Source organism: Rhinopithecus bieti, unplaced genomic scaffold, assembly GCF_001698545.2.
Source record: "Rhinopithecus bieti isolate Rb0 unplaced genomic scaffold, ASM169854v2 scaffold_19652, whole genome shotgun sequence".
In the NCBI taxonomy this organism is placed as follows: Eukaryota; Metazoa; Chordata; class Mammalia; order Primates; family Cercopithecidae; genus Rhinopithecus; species Rhinopithecus bieti.
Window position 1 is genome coordinate 3,122,549 of NW_016809913.1, and position 18,765 is coordinate 3,141,313.

The 18,765-nt window shown below is 44.5% G+C and overlaps 1 protein-coding gene and 1 pseudogene across 3 annotated transcripts in view; both read right to left on the reverse strand.

Moving 5' to 3' along the window:
* RNF135 (ring finger protein 135) overlaps positions 1-16,232 on the reverse strand; it is a 34,205-nt gene extending 17,973 nt beyond the window's left edge. The window contains exons 1-2 of one of the 3 annotated variants that reach the window (XM_017890929.1): positions 15,301-16,232; positions 2,779-2,922 (exon numbers count right to left, since the gene is read on the reverse strand). In XM_017890929.1, coding sequence (XP_017746418.1) covers positions 2,779-2,922; positions 15,301-15,681 — 525 coding nt within the window. In that variant the 5' untranslated portion in view covers positions 15,682-16,232. Of the gene's footprint in view, positions 1-2,778; positions 2,923-14,993; positions 15,219-15,300 lie in introns of those variants that run through there. The other 2 variants (XM_017890927.1, XM_017890928.1) reach the window with 2 other exon arrangements.
* Positions 10,967-11,741, reverse strand: LOC108541396 (divergent paired-related homeobox-like; annotated as a pseudogene).
* Positions 16,233-18,765: the final 2,533 nt, after the last annotated feature.

Here is an 18,765-nt window from a genome sequence, read left to right on the forward strand (position 1 = left end):
AAAAAAAAAAAAAAAAAAAAAAAAAAATCCCCACTTTACAAAAGAAGATGAAGTTCATGAAGGTTAACTAAATTGCCACAGTTGATTATAACATCCCACATTTTAACATCACTCAAGCACTTTTTTATACCTCTTTCAATCCTCACAATAAACCAATGATGTGGCAGGCCCTGTATCATTAATTCTTTTCTTTTTTATTTTTTCTGAGACGGAGTTTCACTCTGTCTCCCAGGCTGGAGGGCAGTGGCGCGATCTCGGCTCACTGTAAACTCCGTTTCCCAGGTTCAGGCCATTCTCCTGCCTCAGCCTCCCGAGTAGCTGGGACTACAGGCGCCCGCCACCTCGCCCGGCTAGTTTTTTGTATTCTTTTGAGTAGAGACGGGGTTTCACCGTGTTAGCCAGGATGGTCTCCATCTCCTGACCTCGTGATCCGCCCGTCTTGGCCTCCCAAAGTGCTGGGATTACAGACTTGAGCCACCGCGCCCGGCCTCATTATTTCTGTATTACAGATAGGAACCTGAGACGCAGATGGATGAAGTGACTTGCCCAAGGTCCTAATACTAGTGAATGACAATGTCAAGTCTGAAAGTCAGACTTTCCTTTTTTATTTTTTCTGAGACGGAGTTTCACTCTGTCTCCCAGGCTGGAGGGCAGTGGCGCGATCTCGGCTCACTGTAAACTCCGTTTCCCAGGTTCAGGCCATTCTCCTGCCTCAGCCTCCTTAGTAGCTGGGACTACAGGTGCCCGCCACCACGCCCAGCTAATTTTTTGTATTTTTAGTAGAGACAGGGTTTCACCACGTTAGCCAGGATGGTCTCAATCTCTTGACCTCGTGATCTGCCCGCCTCGGCCTCCCAAAGTGCTGGGATTACAGGCGTGAGCCACCATGCCCCGCCGGACTCTCAGACTTTCTATCCCAACACGTGGCATCTCTGAAGATGCATTTATGCACACATTCAGTGGGTATTTGTTGAGCCCCTACTATAAGTGGGTACTTTGGTACTGTGCTAGTGCCTGGGGACACAATGGTGGACAAAAGAACAAAAGCATCAGCCAGGTGCAGTGGCGCACACCTGTAATCCCAGCACTTTGGGAGGCTGAGGCAGGTGGATCACAAGGTCGGGAGTCTGAGGCCAGCCTGGCCAATATGGTGAAACCCCATCTCTACTAAAAATACAAAAATTAGCCAGGTGTGGTGGCGGGCACCTGTAGTCCAAGCTACTCGGGAGGCTGAGGCAGGAGAATCACTTGAAGCTGGGAGGCGGAGGTTGCAATGAACTGAGATGGCGCCACTGCACTCCAGCCTGGCAACAAAGCAAGACTCTGTCTCAAAAAAAAAAAAAGAAAGCATCAAAAGTCCCTATTCTCATGAAGTTGAGAGTCCAGTGCAGGAAAAGGGAGTGGGACAGACATTAATATAGAGTATGGCACAAGTCATTACAAAGGTGCAATGGTGATAACTACTACAAATGAAAGGTACATGGAGTCCTCAGAGCCTCTAATGGGGGGATTTGATTTGTTCAAAGAAATCATTGAAGGCTTCTCTCTGAAGAAATGATGTTCTAGCTAGGATCTGAAGGATGAGAAAGTATTACCTAAGTGATGGAGGGAAAGGAGAGCATTCCATGAAGGGTGCCCTGTAGTGGGAAGACGTGAGACACATTGGAGGGACTGTGCAGAGAGTGCAGCTGGAGCTCACAGAGCCAGGCGGCATGAGCAGAGATGAGATTTGAGAGGCAGACAGAGATGGAATCCTACAGGGCTTTGTTGGTCCTGTGAGGATTTGGGTCTTACTCCTGAGCAAACTGATGTAATTCGAATGTTTTAAGCAGATGAGTTACATTTTCAGATTGATGTTTGTGGTAGTCACTGTGATGACCATGAGGAAAACAGACTAGAAGAGGGAGAGTGGAACATTTGGAAGGCTATGACAGCAATCCAGGCATAAAATTATCAGAGGTTGGGATTAGAGAAGTCTCAAAGGAGCTCAAGAATAAGTAAATAGATTTGAGAGGTAATTAGGCAGGTCTTAAAGCTACAATATGCTGCATATTACAGTAAGGGAGAAGAAGGTAACATGATTTCCAGGTCTCTGGCTTGTGTACTTGGAAAGATAATGGGGCCAGCATTGAGACAAAAATCCCAGAAAAGGAGCAGCTTAGGACACATTAAGTGTGATGCTTTGAGATACCCAAGAAGAAAAGATGAGAAGGAAGACATAGCAGCCTAGTGCTCACAGAAGGCTCCAGCCTGGAGCTATTATTTGTACATAGAGGTGGTCATTAAAGCCATGGATACAGGGAAGACTACCTGGAGGGGAGATAAAGGGACTTACAACTCAGCCTTGAGGAAGTCCAGCATTTAATTCCTGAGCACAGGAGAGACAACCTGTAAACAGACTGAGGATCAGCCAGAGAGAGGTGGGGGAAAGCCAAAAGACTCCTTTCCCAAAAGCTAAGAATGAAGGTGTGGTCCACTGTGTCAAAGGCTACTGAAAGGTCAATGAAGACAGGCACCAGAATGTCTATAGGATTTACACAGAGGTCATTGGTGATCTTAGAGATAGCTGGTTAGGTGGAGTGACCCTAGCCCACTTGAAGCTTCCCAACATTACCTCAAGCATCCCAGATATCCAATCATCCATGTCTGGTAGTAAAGAGAATAAAAGATTAAGACTTGTTGCATCCTTCAGCTTCAAACATATTCATGATGTTCCAGTTGAAAGCAATCCCTAGCTCTATCCCCTCCCACATCCTTTCCTCTCCCAGTGGAGCCTACCTTGCCCAGGATGCTCAGTTCATTGTCTGGTCCAGATTCTGATAGGGGCCTCTGATTCTGCAGGCTCCTGACAATGTCTACAAGATGTTCCACCAGCTCTGTCAGCTTCTGACCAACTTCTGTGATGCTCTTCTCTACTGCCACCTTTAAAACAGCAAAGTTCAGGTCCTGGGTTCTATAAAACCGGATCCGGGAACCACCACTAGACAGAGGGAGTCATAAATACTGTAGTAATGACATAAAAACAGACATACAGACCAATGGAATAGAATAGAGTACCCAGAAATAAACTCTCACATATAGAGTTAAATGATTTTTGACAAAGGTGCCAAGACCATTCAATGGGGAAAGGACAGTTTTTTCAACAAACTATACTGTGAAAACTGGATATATCTATATGCAAAAGAATATGGTTGGACCCTTACCTAACATCATATACAAAAACTAACTCAAAATGGATCAAGGACCTAAATGGAAGACCTAAAATAATACAAGTCTTAGAAGAAAACATAGGGCAAAATTTATGACATTGGATTTGGCAATGATTTATTGTATATGACACTAAAAGCACACGCAACAAAAGAAAAAAGGAGGCTGGGTGCGGTGGCTCACGCCAGTAATCCCAGCACTTTGGGAGGCCGAGGTGGGTAGATAACGAGGTCAGGAGATCGAGACCATCCTGGCTAACACGGTGAAACCCGTCTCTACTAAAAATACAAAACATCTAGCGCGGCGGCGCGTCGGGTGGCGGCTCCTGTAGTCCAGCTCACTCCAGGAGCGCTGAGGCAGGGGACAGACATTGCATGAACCGGAGGCGGAGCTTGCAGTGACCGAGATCGCGCCGCTGCACTCCAGCCTGGAGACAGCAAGACTCCGTCTCAAAAAAAAAAAAAAAAGACAAGAGAAAAAAGGAGACAAATTGGACTGCATGAAATGTTTAAACATTTGTGCATCAAAAGACACTAACAATAGGGTAAAAAGGCAATCCACAAAAAGGAGAAAATATTTGCAAATCATACATCTGATAAGGCATTAAATACCGAGATATAAGGAATTTCTAAAACCAACATAAAAACATATCAGTGGCTGCTTCCCTTGGTTGGTAAAAACAATACAAACAAACAAGCAAAAAAACCCATAAACCAACTGAATTTTGAAATGGGCAAAGAACTTGAATAGACCATTTCTCCAAAGAGATATACAAATCACCAATAAGCACATGAATAAGACACTCAGATCACTATCAGTACCCACCCAATCAAAAACATACAATAGATGACCACTTCACACTCATTAGGGTTGGCTACTATCAAAAAAAAAAAAAACAAGAAAATACGACAAAGTTGACAGGTGTGGAAGATTGGAACCCTCTGCACCGTTGGTGGGAACGATCTACATGGTACAGCCACTGTGAAAGACAAATGGTGGGTGCTCAAATATTAAAAATAGCCGGGTGCAGTAGCTCATGCTGTAATCCCAGCACTTTGGGAGGCTGAGGCGGGCGGATCACCTGAGGTCAAGAGTTCCAAATGATTATCCTGGCCAACCTGTGAACCCCAATCTCATACTAAATACAAAAATTACCAGGCGTGGTGGGTGGGCATCTGTAATCCCAGCTACTTGGGAGGCTGAAGCAAGAAAATTGCTTGAAACCCAGGAGATGGAGGTTGCAGTGAGCCGAGATCACCGCCACTGCACTCAAGCCTGCGCGACAGAGCCAGACTCCATCTCAAAATATATATATATATATATTTTTTTAATTTTATATATATATATATATTTAGGTCACATTAAACAGTGTGATTGCTTTGAGATACCAGAAGAAAAGATGAGAAGGAAGACATAGCAGCCTAGTGCTCACAGAAGGCTCCAGCCTGGAGCTTATTGTACATAGAGGTGTCATTAAAAGCCAATGGATACAGGGAAGACTACCTGGAGGGAGGTAAAGGGACTTACAGACTCAGCCTTGAGGAAGTCCACCATTTAATTCTGAGCAGAGCGAGAGACACCTGAAACTGACTGAGAAGGATCAGCCAGAGAGAGGTGGGGGAAAGGCCAAAACGACTCCTTTCCCAAAGCTAAAAGAATGAAGGTGTGGTCCACTGTGTCAAAGGCTACTTGAAAGGTCAATGAAGACAGGCACCGAAATCCATAGGAATTACATAGAGATCACTGGTGGTCTTGGAGATAGCTGGCAGGTGGAGTGATTCTATATATGAGTGATCCCATATATATATATATATATATATATTAGAATTACCATATGATTTAGCAATTCAACTTCTGGATATATAAGAATTGAAAACAGGATCTCAAAGAGCTTCATAAACTGATGTCCATAGCAGCATTATTCCCACTAGCTAAAACATGGAAGCAACCCAAGTGTCTGCAGACACATGAATAAGCAAAAAGTGGCATACACACACAATAGAATATTGCTTAGCCTTAAAAAGGAAGGGAACTCTGACATATGCTACAACATAAATAACCCTCAAAGACATTATGCTAAGTGAAATAAGCCAGTCACAAAAACACGGATACTGTATGATTCAACTTATATAAGGTATTTAGAGTAGCACAAATCAGAGACAGAAATTAGAATGATGGTTGCCAGAGGCTGGGGGAAGAGGAAATGGAGAATTGTAATGTGCTCCTAGAATTCCACTTTTGCAAGATGAAAAGAGTTATGGTACCCTGAAGAGCCAGTCATGTTAATTTAACATTTTTTAGTTATGGAAATGATGGTAGTGATGGTTTCACAACATTATGAATGTATTTCATATCACCCAACTGTATACTTAAAAATGGTTTAGGGCCAGAGAGAAGTGGGGGAAAGCCAGAAGACTTAAGGGTGGAAAGGGGCAGAGCAAGATAGCCAAATAGAAGGCTCCATTGAGCATCCCTCCCACAAGAACATCAAATTTAACAACTACACAAAAAAGCACCTTCATAAGAACCAGAAATCAGGGGCACTCACAGTACCTGGTTTTAACTTGACATATAGAAAGAGGCACTGAAGAAGGTAGGAAAAACAGTCTTGAATTACCAACGCCATCCATATCCCATGTGGCAGAGGCAACACGGCACAGAGAATCTGTGTACTCGGGAAAGGGAGAGCATGGTGATAAAGAGAATAGAGAGACTTTGCCTTATCACATCACAAAGCAAAACTGGGCTGAACTCAGCTGGCGCCTACCCACAGGGGGAGCATTTAGATCAGTCCTAGCCAGAGAGGAATCAAATCACCCACACCAGTGATTGGAACCTGAGTTCTGGCAAGCCTCTCCACTGTGGGCTGAAGTGCTCTGGGGCTCTAAATAAACTTCAATGGCAGTCTAGGCCACAAGGACTGCAACTCCTAGGCAAGTCCCTAGTGTTGAGATGGGTCTCTGGACCCACCCAGAGCCTGGGTGAATGTGCTACCATGAAGGGAAGGACACAAGCCTGGCTGGCTTTGCCATCTGCTGATTATAGAGCCCTAGGTCCTTAAGTGAATATAGGTGGTAGCCAGATAGTGGTTACAAAGGGGCTTGGGTGAGACACAGTGCTGTGCTGGCTTTAGGTCTGACCCCGTGCACTCCTAGTGGTCACGGCTACAAGGTGCTTGTGTCAGCCCACCTCCAGCTCCAGGCAGCTTAGCACACACACAGACTGTTTTGGAGAAGTACGAGAAGAGAACAAGAATCTCTGCCTGGTAATCCAGAGAATTCTTCTGGATCTTATACAAGACCATCAAGGTGGCACCTCTAGTAGTCTGCAAGAGTCACAGCTTTACTGGGCTTGGGGTGCCCCCTAATGCAGATACAGATCACAACACCGAAGTCCTTTCAAATACCTGGAAAGCCTTCCCAAGAAGGACAGGTACAAACAAGCCCAGACTGTGAAGACTACAATAAATAACTAACTCGTCAATGCCCAGGCACTGACAAACATCCACAAGCATCAAGACCATTCAGGAAAACATGACCCCACCAAACTAAGTAAGTCACCAAGAACCAATTCGGGAGAAACAGAGATATGTGACCTTTCAGACAGATAATTCAAAATAGCTGTTTTAAGAAAACTCAAAGAATTTCAAGATAACAGAGAAAGAATTCAGAATTCTGTCAGATAAATTTAAAATAACTGAAATAATTAAAAAGAATCAAGCAGAAATTCTGGAATCCAAAAATGCAACTGACGTATTGAAGAATGCATCAGAGTCTGCATCAATAGCAAAATTGATCGAGTATTAGAAAGAATCAGTGAGCTTGAATTCAGGCTATTTGAAAATACACAGTAAGGGCTGGCGCAGTGGCTCACACCTGTAATCCCAGCACTTTGGAAGGCCGAGGCAGGCAAATCACAAGGTCAGGAGATCGAGACCACAGTGAAACCCTGTCTCTACTAAAAATTCCAAAAATTAGCTGGGCGCGGTGGCGGGTGCCTGTAGTCCTAGCTACTCAGGAGGCTGAGGCAGGACAATGGCATAAAACCAGGAGGCGGAGCTTGCAGTGAGCCGAGATTGCGCCACTGTACTCCAGCCTAGGCAACAGAGCAAGACTCCGTCTCAAAAATAAATACATAAATAAAATAAAAATAATAAAAAAAGAAAAGAAAGCATGCTATTATTTGATGGTCTGTCTGTTTTTCAATATACACATACATGTAGAATATTAAGGTATATTGATATATACTATAGGCTTTCAGAATGTGGCCACTTCAGGAGACCTAAGCCAATTCTCTTGCTGGGTATTGGAGGTGAGGGTGAGAGAGACCCAGAGAAAAAAGGGCCCAAGCATCTCTTATAGTGGAAGTGGGCACGCCCACAACAGACAAAAAGTGGATCCGCTTAAAATGTTTAAAAAAAATGGTTTTGACTCCCCAATGTCAAACGGCCAACGTACTTAATTTTTTTCACTGACTTAACTAAATCATCTCATTGTTGTGACATTGTGTAACTACTGTCATAATCAAAGCACTGATTCCAAGATTTGTGTGAAACAGGTGACTACAGACCTGTTCGTTCTCAGGTTTTGAAAGACAAACTTTCTGTCATTAACTCCTTAGTCCTTACAATGTCAAAAATTGTATTTGGAGTTTTGTCATTAGAAAACAGAACTGGAACATTGTTTGGACATTTTGTGGACAATTGTGGTCATTCTCTANTACATAAAAAAAATAAAAATAATAAAAAAAGAAAATACACCGTAAGAGGAGACAAAAGAAACAAGAAAAAAAAAGGAGAATGAAACATGCCTACAAGATCTAGAAAATAGCCTCAAAGGGGCAAATCTAAGAATGATTGGCCTTAAGAGGAGGCAGAGAAAGAAATAGTGGTAGAAAGTTTATTCAAAGAAATGATAGCACAGAACTTCCCAAATCTAGAGAAAGACATCAATATCTACATACAAAAAGGTTATAGAACACCAAGCAGATTCAACCCAAAGAAGACTACATGAAGGCATTTAATAATAAAACTCCCAAAGGTTAAGGATAACGAAAGGATCCTAGAGCAGCAAGAGAAAATAAATAACATATAATGGAGTTCCAAAGCATCTGGCAGTAGACTTTTCAGTGGAAACCTTACAGGCCAGGAGAGAGTGGCATGACATGTAAAGTGCTGAAGGAAAAAACTTTTACCCTAGAAAACCATAATTTGTGAAACTAGCTTCGAATCATGAAGGAGAAATACTCTCCCAGACAAACAAAAGCTGAGGGATTTTATCAACACCAGACCTATCCTACAAGAAATGGTAAACGGAATACTTCAATCCAATAGAAAAAGCCAGGCGCAGTGTCTCACACTTGTAATCCCAGCACTTTGGGAGGCCGAGGCGGGTGGATCACCTGCGGTCAGGAGTTCCAGACTAGCCTTGCCAACATGGTGAAACCCCATCTCTACTAAAAATACAAAAATTAGCCGGGTGTGGTGGTGGGCACCTGTAATCCCAGCTACTCTAGAGGCTGTGGCAGGAGAATCACTTGAACCCAAGAGGTGGCCTGTAATCCCAGCACTTTGGGAGGCTGAGGTGGGCAGATCACTTGAGATCCGGAGTTCAAGACCAGCCTGGCCAACATGGTGAAACCCTGTCTCTACTGCCAGATGCATTGGAACTCCATTATATGTTATTTATTTTCTCCTGCTGCTCTAGGATCCTTTCGTTATCCTTAACCTTTGGCAGTTTTATTATTAAATGCCTTCATGTAGTCTTCTACTAAAAATACAAAATTTAGCTGGGCATGATGGCGCATGCCTGTAGTCCCAGCTACTCGGGAGGCTGAGGCAGGAGAATTGCTTGAACCCAGGAGGTGGAGGCTGCAGTGAGCCAAGATCATGCCACTGCACTCCAACCTGGGCAACAGAGTAAAACTCTGTCTCAAAACAAAACAAAACAAAACAAAACAAAAACCTCACTAGTAACAGTAAGGTCACAGAAAACCAATCAAAAATAATAACTACAACAACTTTCAAAGATACAGATAGTATAATAAGATATACACAAAAGTTAAATAGCAGGGGATGAATTTAAAGTGTAGAGTTTTATTAGTTTTCTTTTGCTTGTTAGGTAGTTTATGCAAGCAGTATCAAGTTGTTATCAGCTTAAAACAATAGGTTATAAGATACTACTTGCAAGCCTCATGATAACCTCAAATCAAAAATCATGTAATGGATACACAAAAAATAAAAGCAAGAAATTAAATCATAGCACCAGAGAAAATCATATTCATTTAAAGGAAGACAGAAAAGAAGGGAAGAAGGAAGAGAAGACCACAAAACAAAACAACCAAAGAACAAACAACAAAATGGCAAGAATTACTCACCAATAATAACATTGAATATAAATGGACAAAAATCTTCAATCAAAAGACATAGAGTGGTTGACTGGATTAAAAAAACAAGACCCAATGGTCTATTCCCTACAAGAAACACACTTCATCTATAGACACATATAGACTGAAAATAAAGGGATGGAAAAATATATCCCATGGTAATGGAAGCCAAAAAAGAGCAGGATTAGCTATACCTATATCAGACAAATAGGTTTCAAAACAAAATCTATAAGAAGAGACAAAGAAAGTCATTTTATAATGATGGAGTCAATTCAGTAAGAAGATATAACAACTGTAAATATATATGCACCAACACTAGAGCACCTAGACATATAAAGCAAATATGACTAGAGCTAAAGAGAAGACAGACTCCAATACAATAATATCTGGAGACTTCAACAACCCACTTTCAGCACTGAACAAATTATTCAGACAGAAAAGTAACAACGAAATATTGGACTTAATCTGTACTATAGATCAAATGGACCTAATAGATATTTACAGAACATTTACATTCATGCTGCAGAATACACATGGATCTTTTCCTCAGCACATGATCACTCTCAAGGATAGATCACAAAACCTAAGACCTAACATATGTCAGGTCAGAAAACAAGTCTTAAAACATTCAAAAACATTGAAATAGGCCGGGTGCGGTGGCTCATGCCTGTAATCCCAGCACTTTGGGAGGCCAAGGCGGGTGGATCACAAGGTCAGGAGATCAAGACCATCCTGGCCAACATGGTGAAACTCTGTCTCTACTAAAAATACAAAAATTAGCCAGGTGTGGTGGTGTGTGCCTGTAATCCCACTTGCTGGGGAGACTGAGGCAGGAGAATTGCTTGAACCCGGGAGGCGGAGGTTGCAAAGAGTGGAGATGACGCTACTGCACTCCAGCCTGGCGACAGAGCAAGACTCCATCTCAAAAAAAAAAAAAAAAAAATTGAAATAATACCAAGTATCTTCTCTGACTACAATGGAGTAAAACTAGAAATCAATAATGAGGAATTCTGAAAACTATACAAACCCAAGGAAATTAAACAATATGCTCCTGAATGACCAGTGGGTCAATGAAAAAATTAAGAAGGAAATTAAAAAATTTCTTTTAAGACGGGTGCAGTGGCTCATGCCTGTAATCCTAGCACTTTGGGAGGCTGAGGCCAGTGGATCAGAAGGTCAAGAGATCGAGACCATCCTGGCTAACATGGCGAAACTCCGTCTCTACTAAATATACAAAAATTAACTGGGCATGGTGGCGGGTGCCTGTAATCCCAGCTTATCGGAAGGCTGAGGCAGGAGAATCACTTGAACCCAGGAGGCGTAGGTTGCTGTGAGCCAAGATCGCGCCACTGCACTCCAGCCTGGCAACAGAGCGAGACTCTGTCTCAAAAAAACAAACAAAAATTTTTTTAGTATTCATTTTTTTTTACATGTGACTTTTTGTATTTATCATCTCTCAACTTTGTAGGTATGAATAGGCAGAAGAGCCAGAATTGAAGCTTGGAGCCCAAACTTGGGATTCCAAAATGGGGTAGAAGTCATGTATGTTAGGATCTTGGCAGCAGCCAAAATGGACTATTCTGTGGCCCACCAGGTCATTTGCAGGGACCTTGAGGGTACAGGATGAGTTGGAATGAGGGTACCCGATGACCCGTGTACACCAAGCCAATCAGATGAGCAGTGTTGGGCAATCTGGGTAGTGTGTCTGCATTTCTCTGGCCGACACTGGTGGTGACTCCACCCTCCAGTATTGGCGGTTGTGGAGGTTTTGCTTGTTTTTGCTGAATATGCTTTTTTGGCTTTCTTGAGGTTTGCTCTGTGGTTATTGAACCATACCTGGAGTACTATTGGGCGTATGTCTATTTTCGAGGCCATTTATTTCTGAGAGCTGGGGTTTGGGTATGGGTTCTCATTGAACAAGATGTTCAGATCTTCCAGTTGCTTCTCAGTGAACATGGTTCGTTTCCTGTGTGCATGCATCTGGTCCTTGCCGTTAGAAAGATCCTCTAAGCCTGGCATCTTCTAATCCAGATGTGTGCCTGGGCTCAGGTGCAGGGATAAGTAGTATCCTTTTTTTAAGGGGAGACAGGATGTTGCTCTGTTGCCCATGCTGGAGTGCAGTGACATGAAAACAGCTCACAGCAGCCTCAACCTCCTGGGTTCAAGTGTTCCTCCCACCTCAGCCTCGAAAGTGGCTGGGACCACAGCCATGTGTCATCACACCTAGCTACTTTTTTCTTTTTTTTTCAGCGGGTCTCATCGTTTCTTTTTTCTTCTTTTTTTTATTGGGTCTGACCATGCTGCCCAGGCTGGTCTTGAACTTCTGGACTTAAGCAATCCTCCTGCTTCTGCCTCCCAAAGTGCTAGGATTATAAGTGTGAGCCACAACAATCAGCCTGAACAATTTCTTAAAATAAATTATATTGGGCCTAGTGCGGTGGCTCATACCTGTAATCCCAGCACTTTGGGAGGCCGAGGCAGGTGGATCACCTGAGGTCAGGAGTTTGAGACCAGCCTAGCCAACATGGTGAAACCTCATCTCTAAAAATTACAAAAATAAGCCAGGGGTGATGGTGGGCGCCTGTAACCCCAGCTACTCAGGAGGCTGAGGTAGGAGAATCGCTTGAACCCGGGAGATGGAGGTTGCAGTGAGCTGAGATCATGCCACTGTACTCCAGCCTAGGTGACAGAACAGGAGTCTGTCTCAAAAAATAGAATAATAATAATAAAGGAATAACATAGCTAGGAATAAATTTAATGAAAGAGGTGAAAGACTTACACACTTAAAACTACAAAAAAATCACTGAAGGAATTACAGACCCAAATAAAAATAAATAAAAACACATTCTGTGTTTTAGGGAAAGAAGACTTAATATTGTTAAGATGTCAATACTACCCAAAGTCATCTACAGATTCAACATAAACCCTATCAAAATTCCAACAGCCTATTTTGTAGAAATGAAAAGCCAATCTTCAAATTCAGATGGAATTGCAAGGAGTTCTGAATAACAAAACAATCTTGGAAAAAAAAAAAGTCAAAGAACTCACACTTCCCAATTTTCTAAATTTACTAAAAAGTTGTAGTAATCAAAATAGTGTGGTACCAGCGTAAGTACAGACATATAGACTAATGGAATAAAATGGAATGTCCAGAAGTAAAACTATACATTTATTTTGAGACAGGGTCTCACTCCATCGCCCAGGCTAGAGTGCAGTGGTACAATCATGGCTCACTGCAGCCTCAAACTCTCAGCTTGGGTGATTTCTCCTACCTCAGCCTGGGACTACAGGCACATGCCACCATGCCCAGATACTTTTTTGTATTTTTCTAGAGATGGGGTTTCACCATGTTGCCCAGGCTGGTCTGGAACTTCTGGGGTCAAGCAATCCTCCCACCTTGGCCTCCCAAAGTACTGGGATTACAGGTGTGAACCACACACCTGGCCTGGCCAAATGATTTGTTGACAAGGATGCCAAGTCTAATCACTGGAGAATAGACTCTTCAACAAATGGTACCAAGACAATTGGATTTCCACATACACAAGAATGAAGTTGGACCCCTAATTCACATCATATACAAAAATTAATTTAAAATTGACCAATTACCTAAACGTAAGCTAAAACCATAAAACTCTTAGAAGAGGCTGGCACGGTGGCTCATGCCTGTAATCCCAGCACTTTGGGAGGCCAAGGCGGGCAGATCACTTGAGGTCAGGAGTTCAAGACCAGCCTGGCCAAAATGGTGAAACCCTGTCTCTATTAAAAATACAAAAAGTAGCCAGGTGTGGTGGCAGGCGCCTGTAATTCCAGGTACTTGGGAGGCTGAAGCAGGAGAATTGCTTGAACCTTGGAGGTGGAGGCTGCAGTGAGCCGAGATAGTGCCACTGCACTCCATCCCTGGGAACTGAGCGAGACACTGACTCAAAAAAAACAAAAAAAACAAAAAAACCAAACCAAACCAAAACAAAAAAACTCTTAGGAGAAAACATAGGGGTAAATCTTCATGAACTGAGATTTGGCAATGAATCTGTAAATATGACAACAGAAGCACAAGCAACAACAACAAAAAACAACAAATAAATATTAAATTTAAAACTTTTGCGCATCAAAGGATACCACTGAGAAAGTGACAACTCTTAGAATGGGAGAATATATATTTGATAATATATCTGTGAGTCATATCTAATTCGATATCCAGAATATAGAAGGAATCTCTAAAACTCAACAACAAAAAGATAAACAACCCAATTTTACAATGGTCAAAGGACTTGAATAGACATTTCTGCAATGAAGATCTACAAATGACCAACAAGCACAAGAAAAGATGGGCAACATCATTAGTCATTAAGGAAATCCAGATCAAAATCACAATGAGGCTGGGTGCGGTGGCTCACGCCTGTAATTCCAGCACTTTGGGAGGCCAAGGAGGGCAGATTACAAGGTCAAGAGATCGAGACCATCCTGGCCAACATGGTGAAAACCCATCTCTACTGAAAATACAAAAATTACCTGGGTGGGGTGGTAAGCACCTGTAGTCCCAGCTACTCGGGACGCTGAGGCAGGAGAATCACTTGAACCTGGGAGGCAGAGTCTGCAGTGAGCAGAAATCGCGCCCCTGCATTCCAGCCTGGCCACAGAGCAAGACTTCAGCTCAAAAAAGGAAATATATGTGTGTATATATATACATATATATGTGGCACATCCACCCAATGGAATATGATTCAGCCCCATAAAAGGAATAAAGTTCTAACACATGCTACAACATGAATGAACCTTGAAAACACTATGCTAAGTGAAAGAAACCTAGCACAAAGGGACAAACATTGAAAGATTCCAGTTATATGAAATATCTAGAACAGGCAAACTCAGAAACAGAAAGTAGCTTAAATGTGAGCAGGGGCTAGCGGGAGGGGAAACAAGGAGTTACTGCTTAATGAGCACAGAGTTTCTGTTTATGATGATTAAAGAGTTCTGGAAACAGCAGGGATAGTTGCACAACAGGAAATGTATCTGTCACTGAATTGTACACTTTAAAATGGTTAAAATGAGGCTGGACGCGGTGGCTCACGCCTGTAATCCCAGCACTTTGGGAGGCCGAGGCGGGTGGATCAACTGAGGTCAGGAGTTCGAGACCAGCCTGGCCAACACGGTGAAACCCCGTTTCTACTAAAAATACAAAAATGAGCCAGGCGTGATGGCTCACGCCCGTAGTACCAGCTACTCGGGAAGCTGAGGCAGGAGACTCGCTTGAACCTGAGAGGTGGGGGTTGCAGTGAGCCGATCACGCCACTGCACTCCATTCAGCCTGGGCGACAGAGCGAGATTCTGTCTCAAAAAAAAAAAAAAAAAAAAAAAGAAGAAGGTGGTTAAAATTACAAGTTTTAATGTTATATACATCTTACCACAATTTTACAACTGTCAGAGAAAGAGACCGAAGATCGATTGGGAAGAAGTTGAAATATGCCAAGGCGTGTAGCAGCTAGGTTGACACTCTTTTGGGAGATGGGGAATTTGTTTTTTTCCCGCTTCTTCATACTTTTATGAACTTTCCAAAGTTCCTTCCAAAAGCGGGAGTCGACTGTTTAGACTGAGAAAAGGGAACGTAAAAGTAGAACGCTTGGGGAAAGGGATTCCGAGCCACAGGGGAAAGGCAGGTCTGCGGGCAACACGGGGGGTGCGCGAGGGGAGCTGCGGGACCGGCCTCCCTACCCGCGGCAGTGCCGGGCAGCGCCGGGGCCTGAGGGTCAGGCTGGAGTCGGGACTGGAGCCGGGGCCGGGGCAAGGGGCAGAGTCGGAGCCCGCCTCCAGCTCGCGTGCGGCGCGGCGGTACTTGTCGGCCAGGTCTTGCAGTAGCGTGTTCTTCCGCAGCCGAGGCTGCTGCGCGGCGCCCTCACGGCAGGTGGGGCAGGCCCAGCGGCGCCCAGCGCCGCGCGCGCCCCACAGGCCCTCCAGGCAGTGGCGGCAGAAGCTGTGGCCGCAGGGCAGCGTGGCGGGCCAGTCTAGCAGCTCCTGGCAGATGATGCAGCCCAGGTCTTCCTCGGCTAGCCATACGGGGACGGCGGAGCCCGGGCCTTGGCCCAGGCCCGCCATGGCGACCAGGCGGCCGGGGCGCGGATGTCACGGTTGAGCCGGGCCCGTCCGCGACCGCGTCTCCTCAGGCTCCTCCCTCGCCCTGCCTCTTCCCCTTTCCCTCCTCCTCTTCTCAGCAGCCTTTTCCCCTCCTTCCTTGGGGCCACCCAGTCTCCTTCCTCCGGTCCTGCTGAAAGCGGACTTAGAGCCTCCACTGCCCAGCTCGAAAGGCAGAGCTGACCCTAAGTGGCGGCCTCTTGCCCTGGGAAACCAACTTGCCGCGAGCCGCTAGGAACCCGCGGATGTCTCCAAGATTCCCTTTAGCTGGATGTCCCCCCATTAAGATGCAGCACCGTTGAAGGTCTTCTAACGTTGGCTAATAAATAAATAAATAAACAAGAAAAAGATGCAACACCGACAACTCTCGGGAGGAGAGGACTGCATTCAGGAGCTCATTTATGAGAATGAGCCCACGAGGCGTCATTCAGCTCCTCTAACAAGTAGCAGGGGATTAAAGATCACCGATGCACAGCCACAGGGAGCGTCTTCAAAAATGTTATGTTCGGGCCCCGCTCGCAGGGAGTCTGATTTCGTTGTCTTGGGTGGAGCACGGATATTTTATAAAACCTCCCTCAGGTGATTCTGACGTGCATTCAAGGTTGAGTGAGCGACCCCTGGACTTTTAAACTCGCGGTTATAATGCGCGTTGTGTCCTTACTGCCCTCTGCAGGATGTAAGAGCGTTCCCCAACAGACACGCGGACAAAATACTAGAAAGTATTTTCCTGATATGGCACGCCTGGCACTTGTGGGGCTTGCGTTCTCTCCCAACTCATTCACTTCGCATCCCAGTCCTAAGCGCATTGCAACCCGAAAATGTTAGAGCTCGAAGAGCACCACGTCCTCCCAGATGACCTAAAGAGGTTAAAAAAAAAAAAAAAAAAAAAAAAAAAAGAATTTCCAGGCTGTCATGGTAACAATGAAGCGTCAGAGGCTAAAACCCACAACTCCCCATCTGTTGAAATGAACTAACAATGTCTCATGCTTTACTTTATCCTTCTTTTCTCGCCTGGGCTCAAGGTAGGTATCAGATAATACAAGTTTGTAGCTGACCTTTGGATCACTTGAGGTCAGGAGTTCAAGAGCAGCCTGGCCAACATGGTGAACCCCCATCTCTACTAAAAATACAAAAAAAAAAAAAAAAAAAAAAGAAAGAAAGCAAGCCAGGTGTCGAGGCCCATGCCTGTAATCCCAGCTACTCGGGCTCGGGAAGCTGAGGCAGGATAATCACTTGAACCTGGGAGGCGGAGGTTTCAGTAAGCCAAGATTGCGCCACTGCACCCCCAGCCTGGGCGACATAGGGAGACTGTGTCACACACACACACACACACACACACAAAACAACAACAACAGAAGAAGCGTTTGTGGTTATTTTCAATACCGGAAGTGTCATGGAGTAGGCAGCACTGCTCATCAACGTTTCCAGTGCCAGTGCTTTCCCTTTCTGGGCACTTGATAGGACTGGCACTTCCCTGACCCACTTGAAACGCACAGAGGTAATAACATGTTACTTCCCACCAGCTTTAAAGGCGACTGAGCCAGCCATTGTATCGCATTCTGCCAGCTGCTCCAACTATGGAGATGAAACCATCAACCAGTGACCCGGGTCACTGATTGGCTAAGATGAGCAGACTCCTTGCCGACGCACCCTAGGATACATAGTAAGGGGAGAAGAAAACTAGGATGTATTCAGCTTATTGAGATTTAATGGGTGTGTGCTGCTGCAGAATAACCTAGCCTGTCCTGACTGATATATTACCTGGAACTTGTTCCAGAGTCTCCGCATTGGAGTAACATTGTAGCTTCTAAGAGCCTCCTCTCTTTTTTTTCTGTAAAACAGGCATGATACTAAACAATTAAACATGCTCAGATCTTCCAACTTAAAAAATAAAATCACTGGTGGGGCGTGGTGGCTCATACCTGTAATTCCAGCACTTTGGGAGGCTGAGGCAGGTGGATTGCCTCAGTTCAGGAGTTCGAGACCTGCCTGAGCAACATGGTAAAACCCTGTCTCTACAAAAAAAATGTATACAAAGATTACCCAGACATGGTGGTGCAGGCCTGTGGTCCCAGCTACTCAGGGGACTGAGGTGGGAGGATTGCTTGAGCTGGGGAGGTAGAGGCTGTAGTGAGCCATGAGAGCTCAGGAGGTCAAGACTGTGGTTAGCTGTGATCGCACCACTTCACTCCAGCCTAGGGAAGGAGCTAGACATAATCTCAAAAAAATTAAAAATTAAAAAATAAAATCTGGCTGGGCGCAGTGGCTCACGCCTGTAATCCCAGCACCTTGGGAGGCCGAGACGGGCGGATCACGAGGTCAGGAGATCGAGACCATCCTGGCTAACACGGTGAAACCCCGTCTCTACTAAAAAATACAAAAAACTAGCCAGGCGAGGTGGCGGGCGCCTGTAGTCCCAGCTACTCGGGAGGCTGAGGCAGGAGAATGGCGTAAACCCGGGAGGCGGAGCTTGCAGTGAGCTGAGATCCGGCCACTGCACTCCAGCCTGGGCGACAGAGCGAGCCTCTGTCTCAAAAAATAAAATAAAATAAAATAAAATAAAATAAAATAAAATCACCTTTCACCTAAGCCTCCCTGGAGCCAGCTCTCCTCTTTTCCATTTCACAGCCAAGTTCCTGTAAAGAGTGGGTTAACCATTAGTTTTCAAACTTTTTTTCTTGGACACTCCCTAAAAGTTTTATGCAAAATCATGCAATGGTTATAAGAAAGGGGAAGGGGAGAGTGGTCAGCTCTGGTAGTAAAATATATTAGCAAATTCTTCATTTACACCAGATTTTTTTTTTTTTTGAGATGGAGTCTCACTTTGTTGCCAGGCTGGAGTGGAGTGGAGTGGCGCAATCTTGTCTCACTGCAACCTCCACCACACAGGTTCAAACCATTCTCCTGCCTCAGCCTCTGGAATAGCTGGGATTACAGGCACTCACCACCATGCCCGGTTTTGTATTTTTAGTAGAGATGGTGTTTTCCCATGTTGATGGGGTTTCTCCATGTTGGCCAGGCTTGTCTTGAACTCCTGACCTCAGGTGG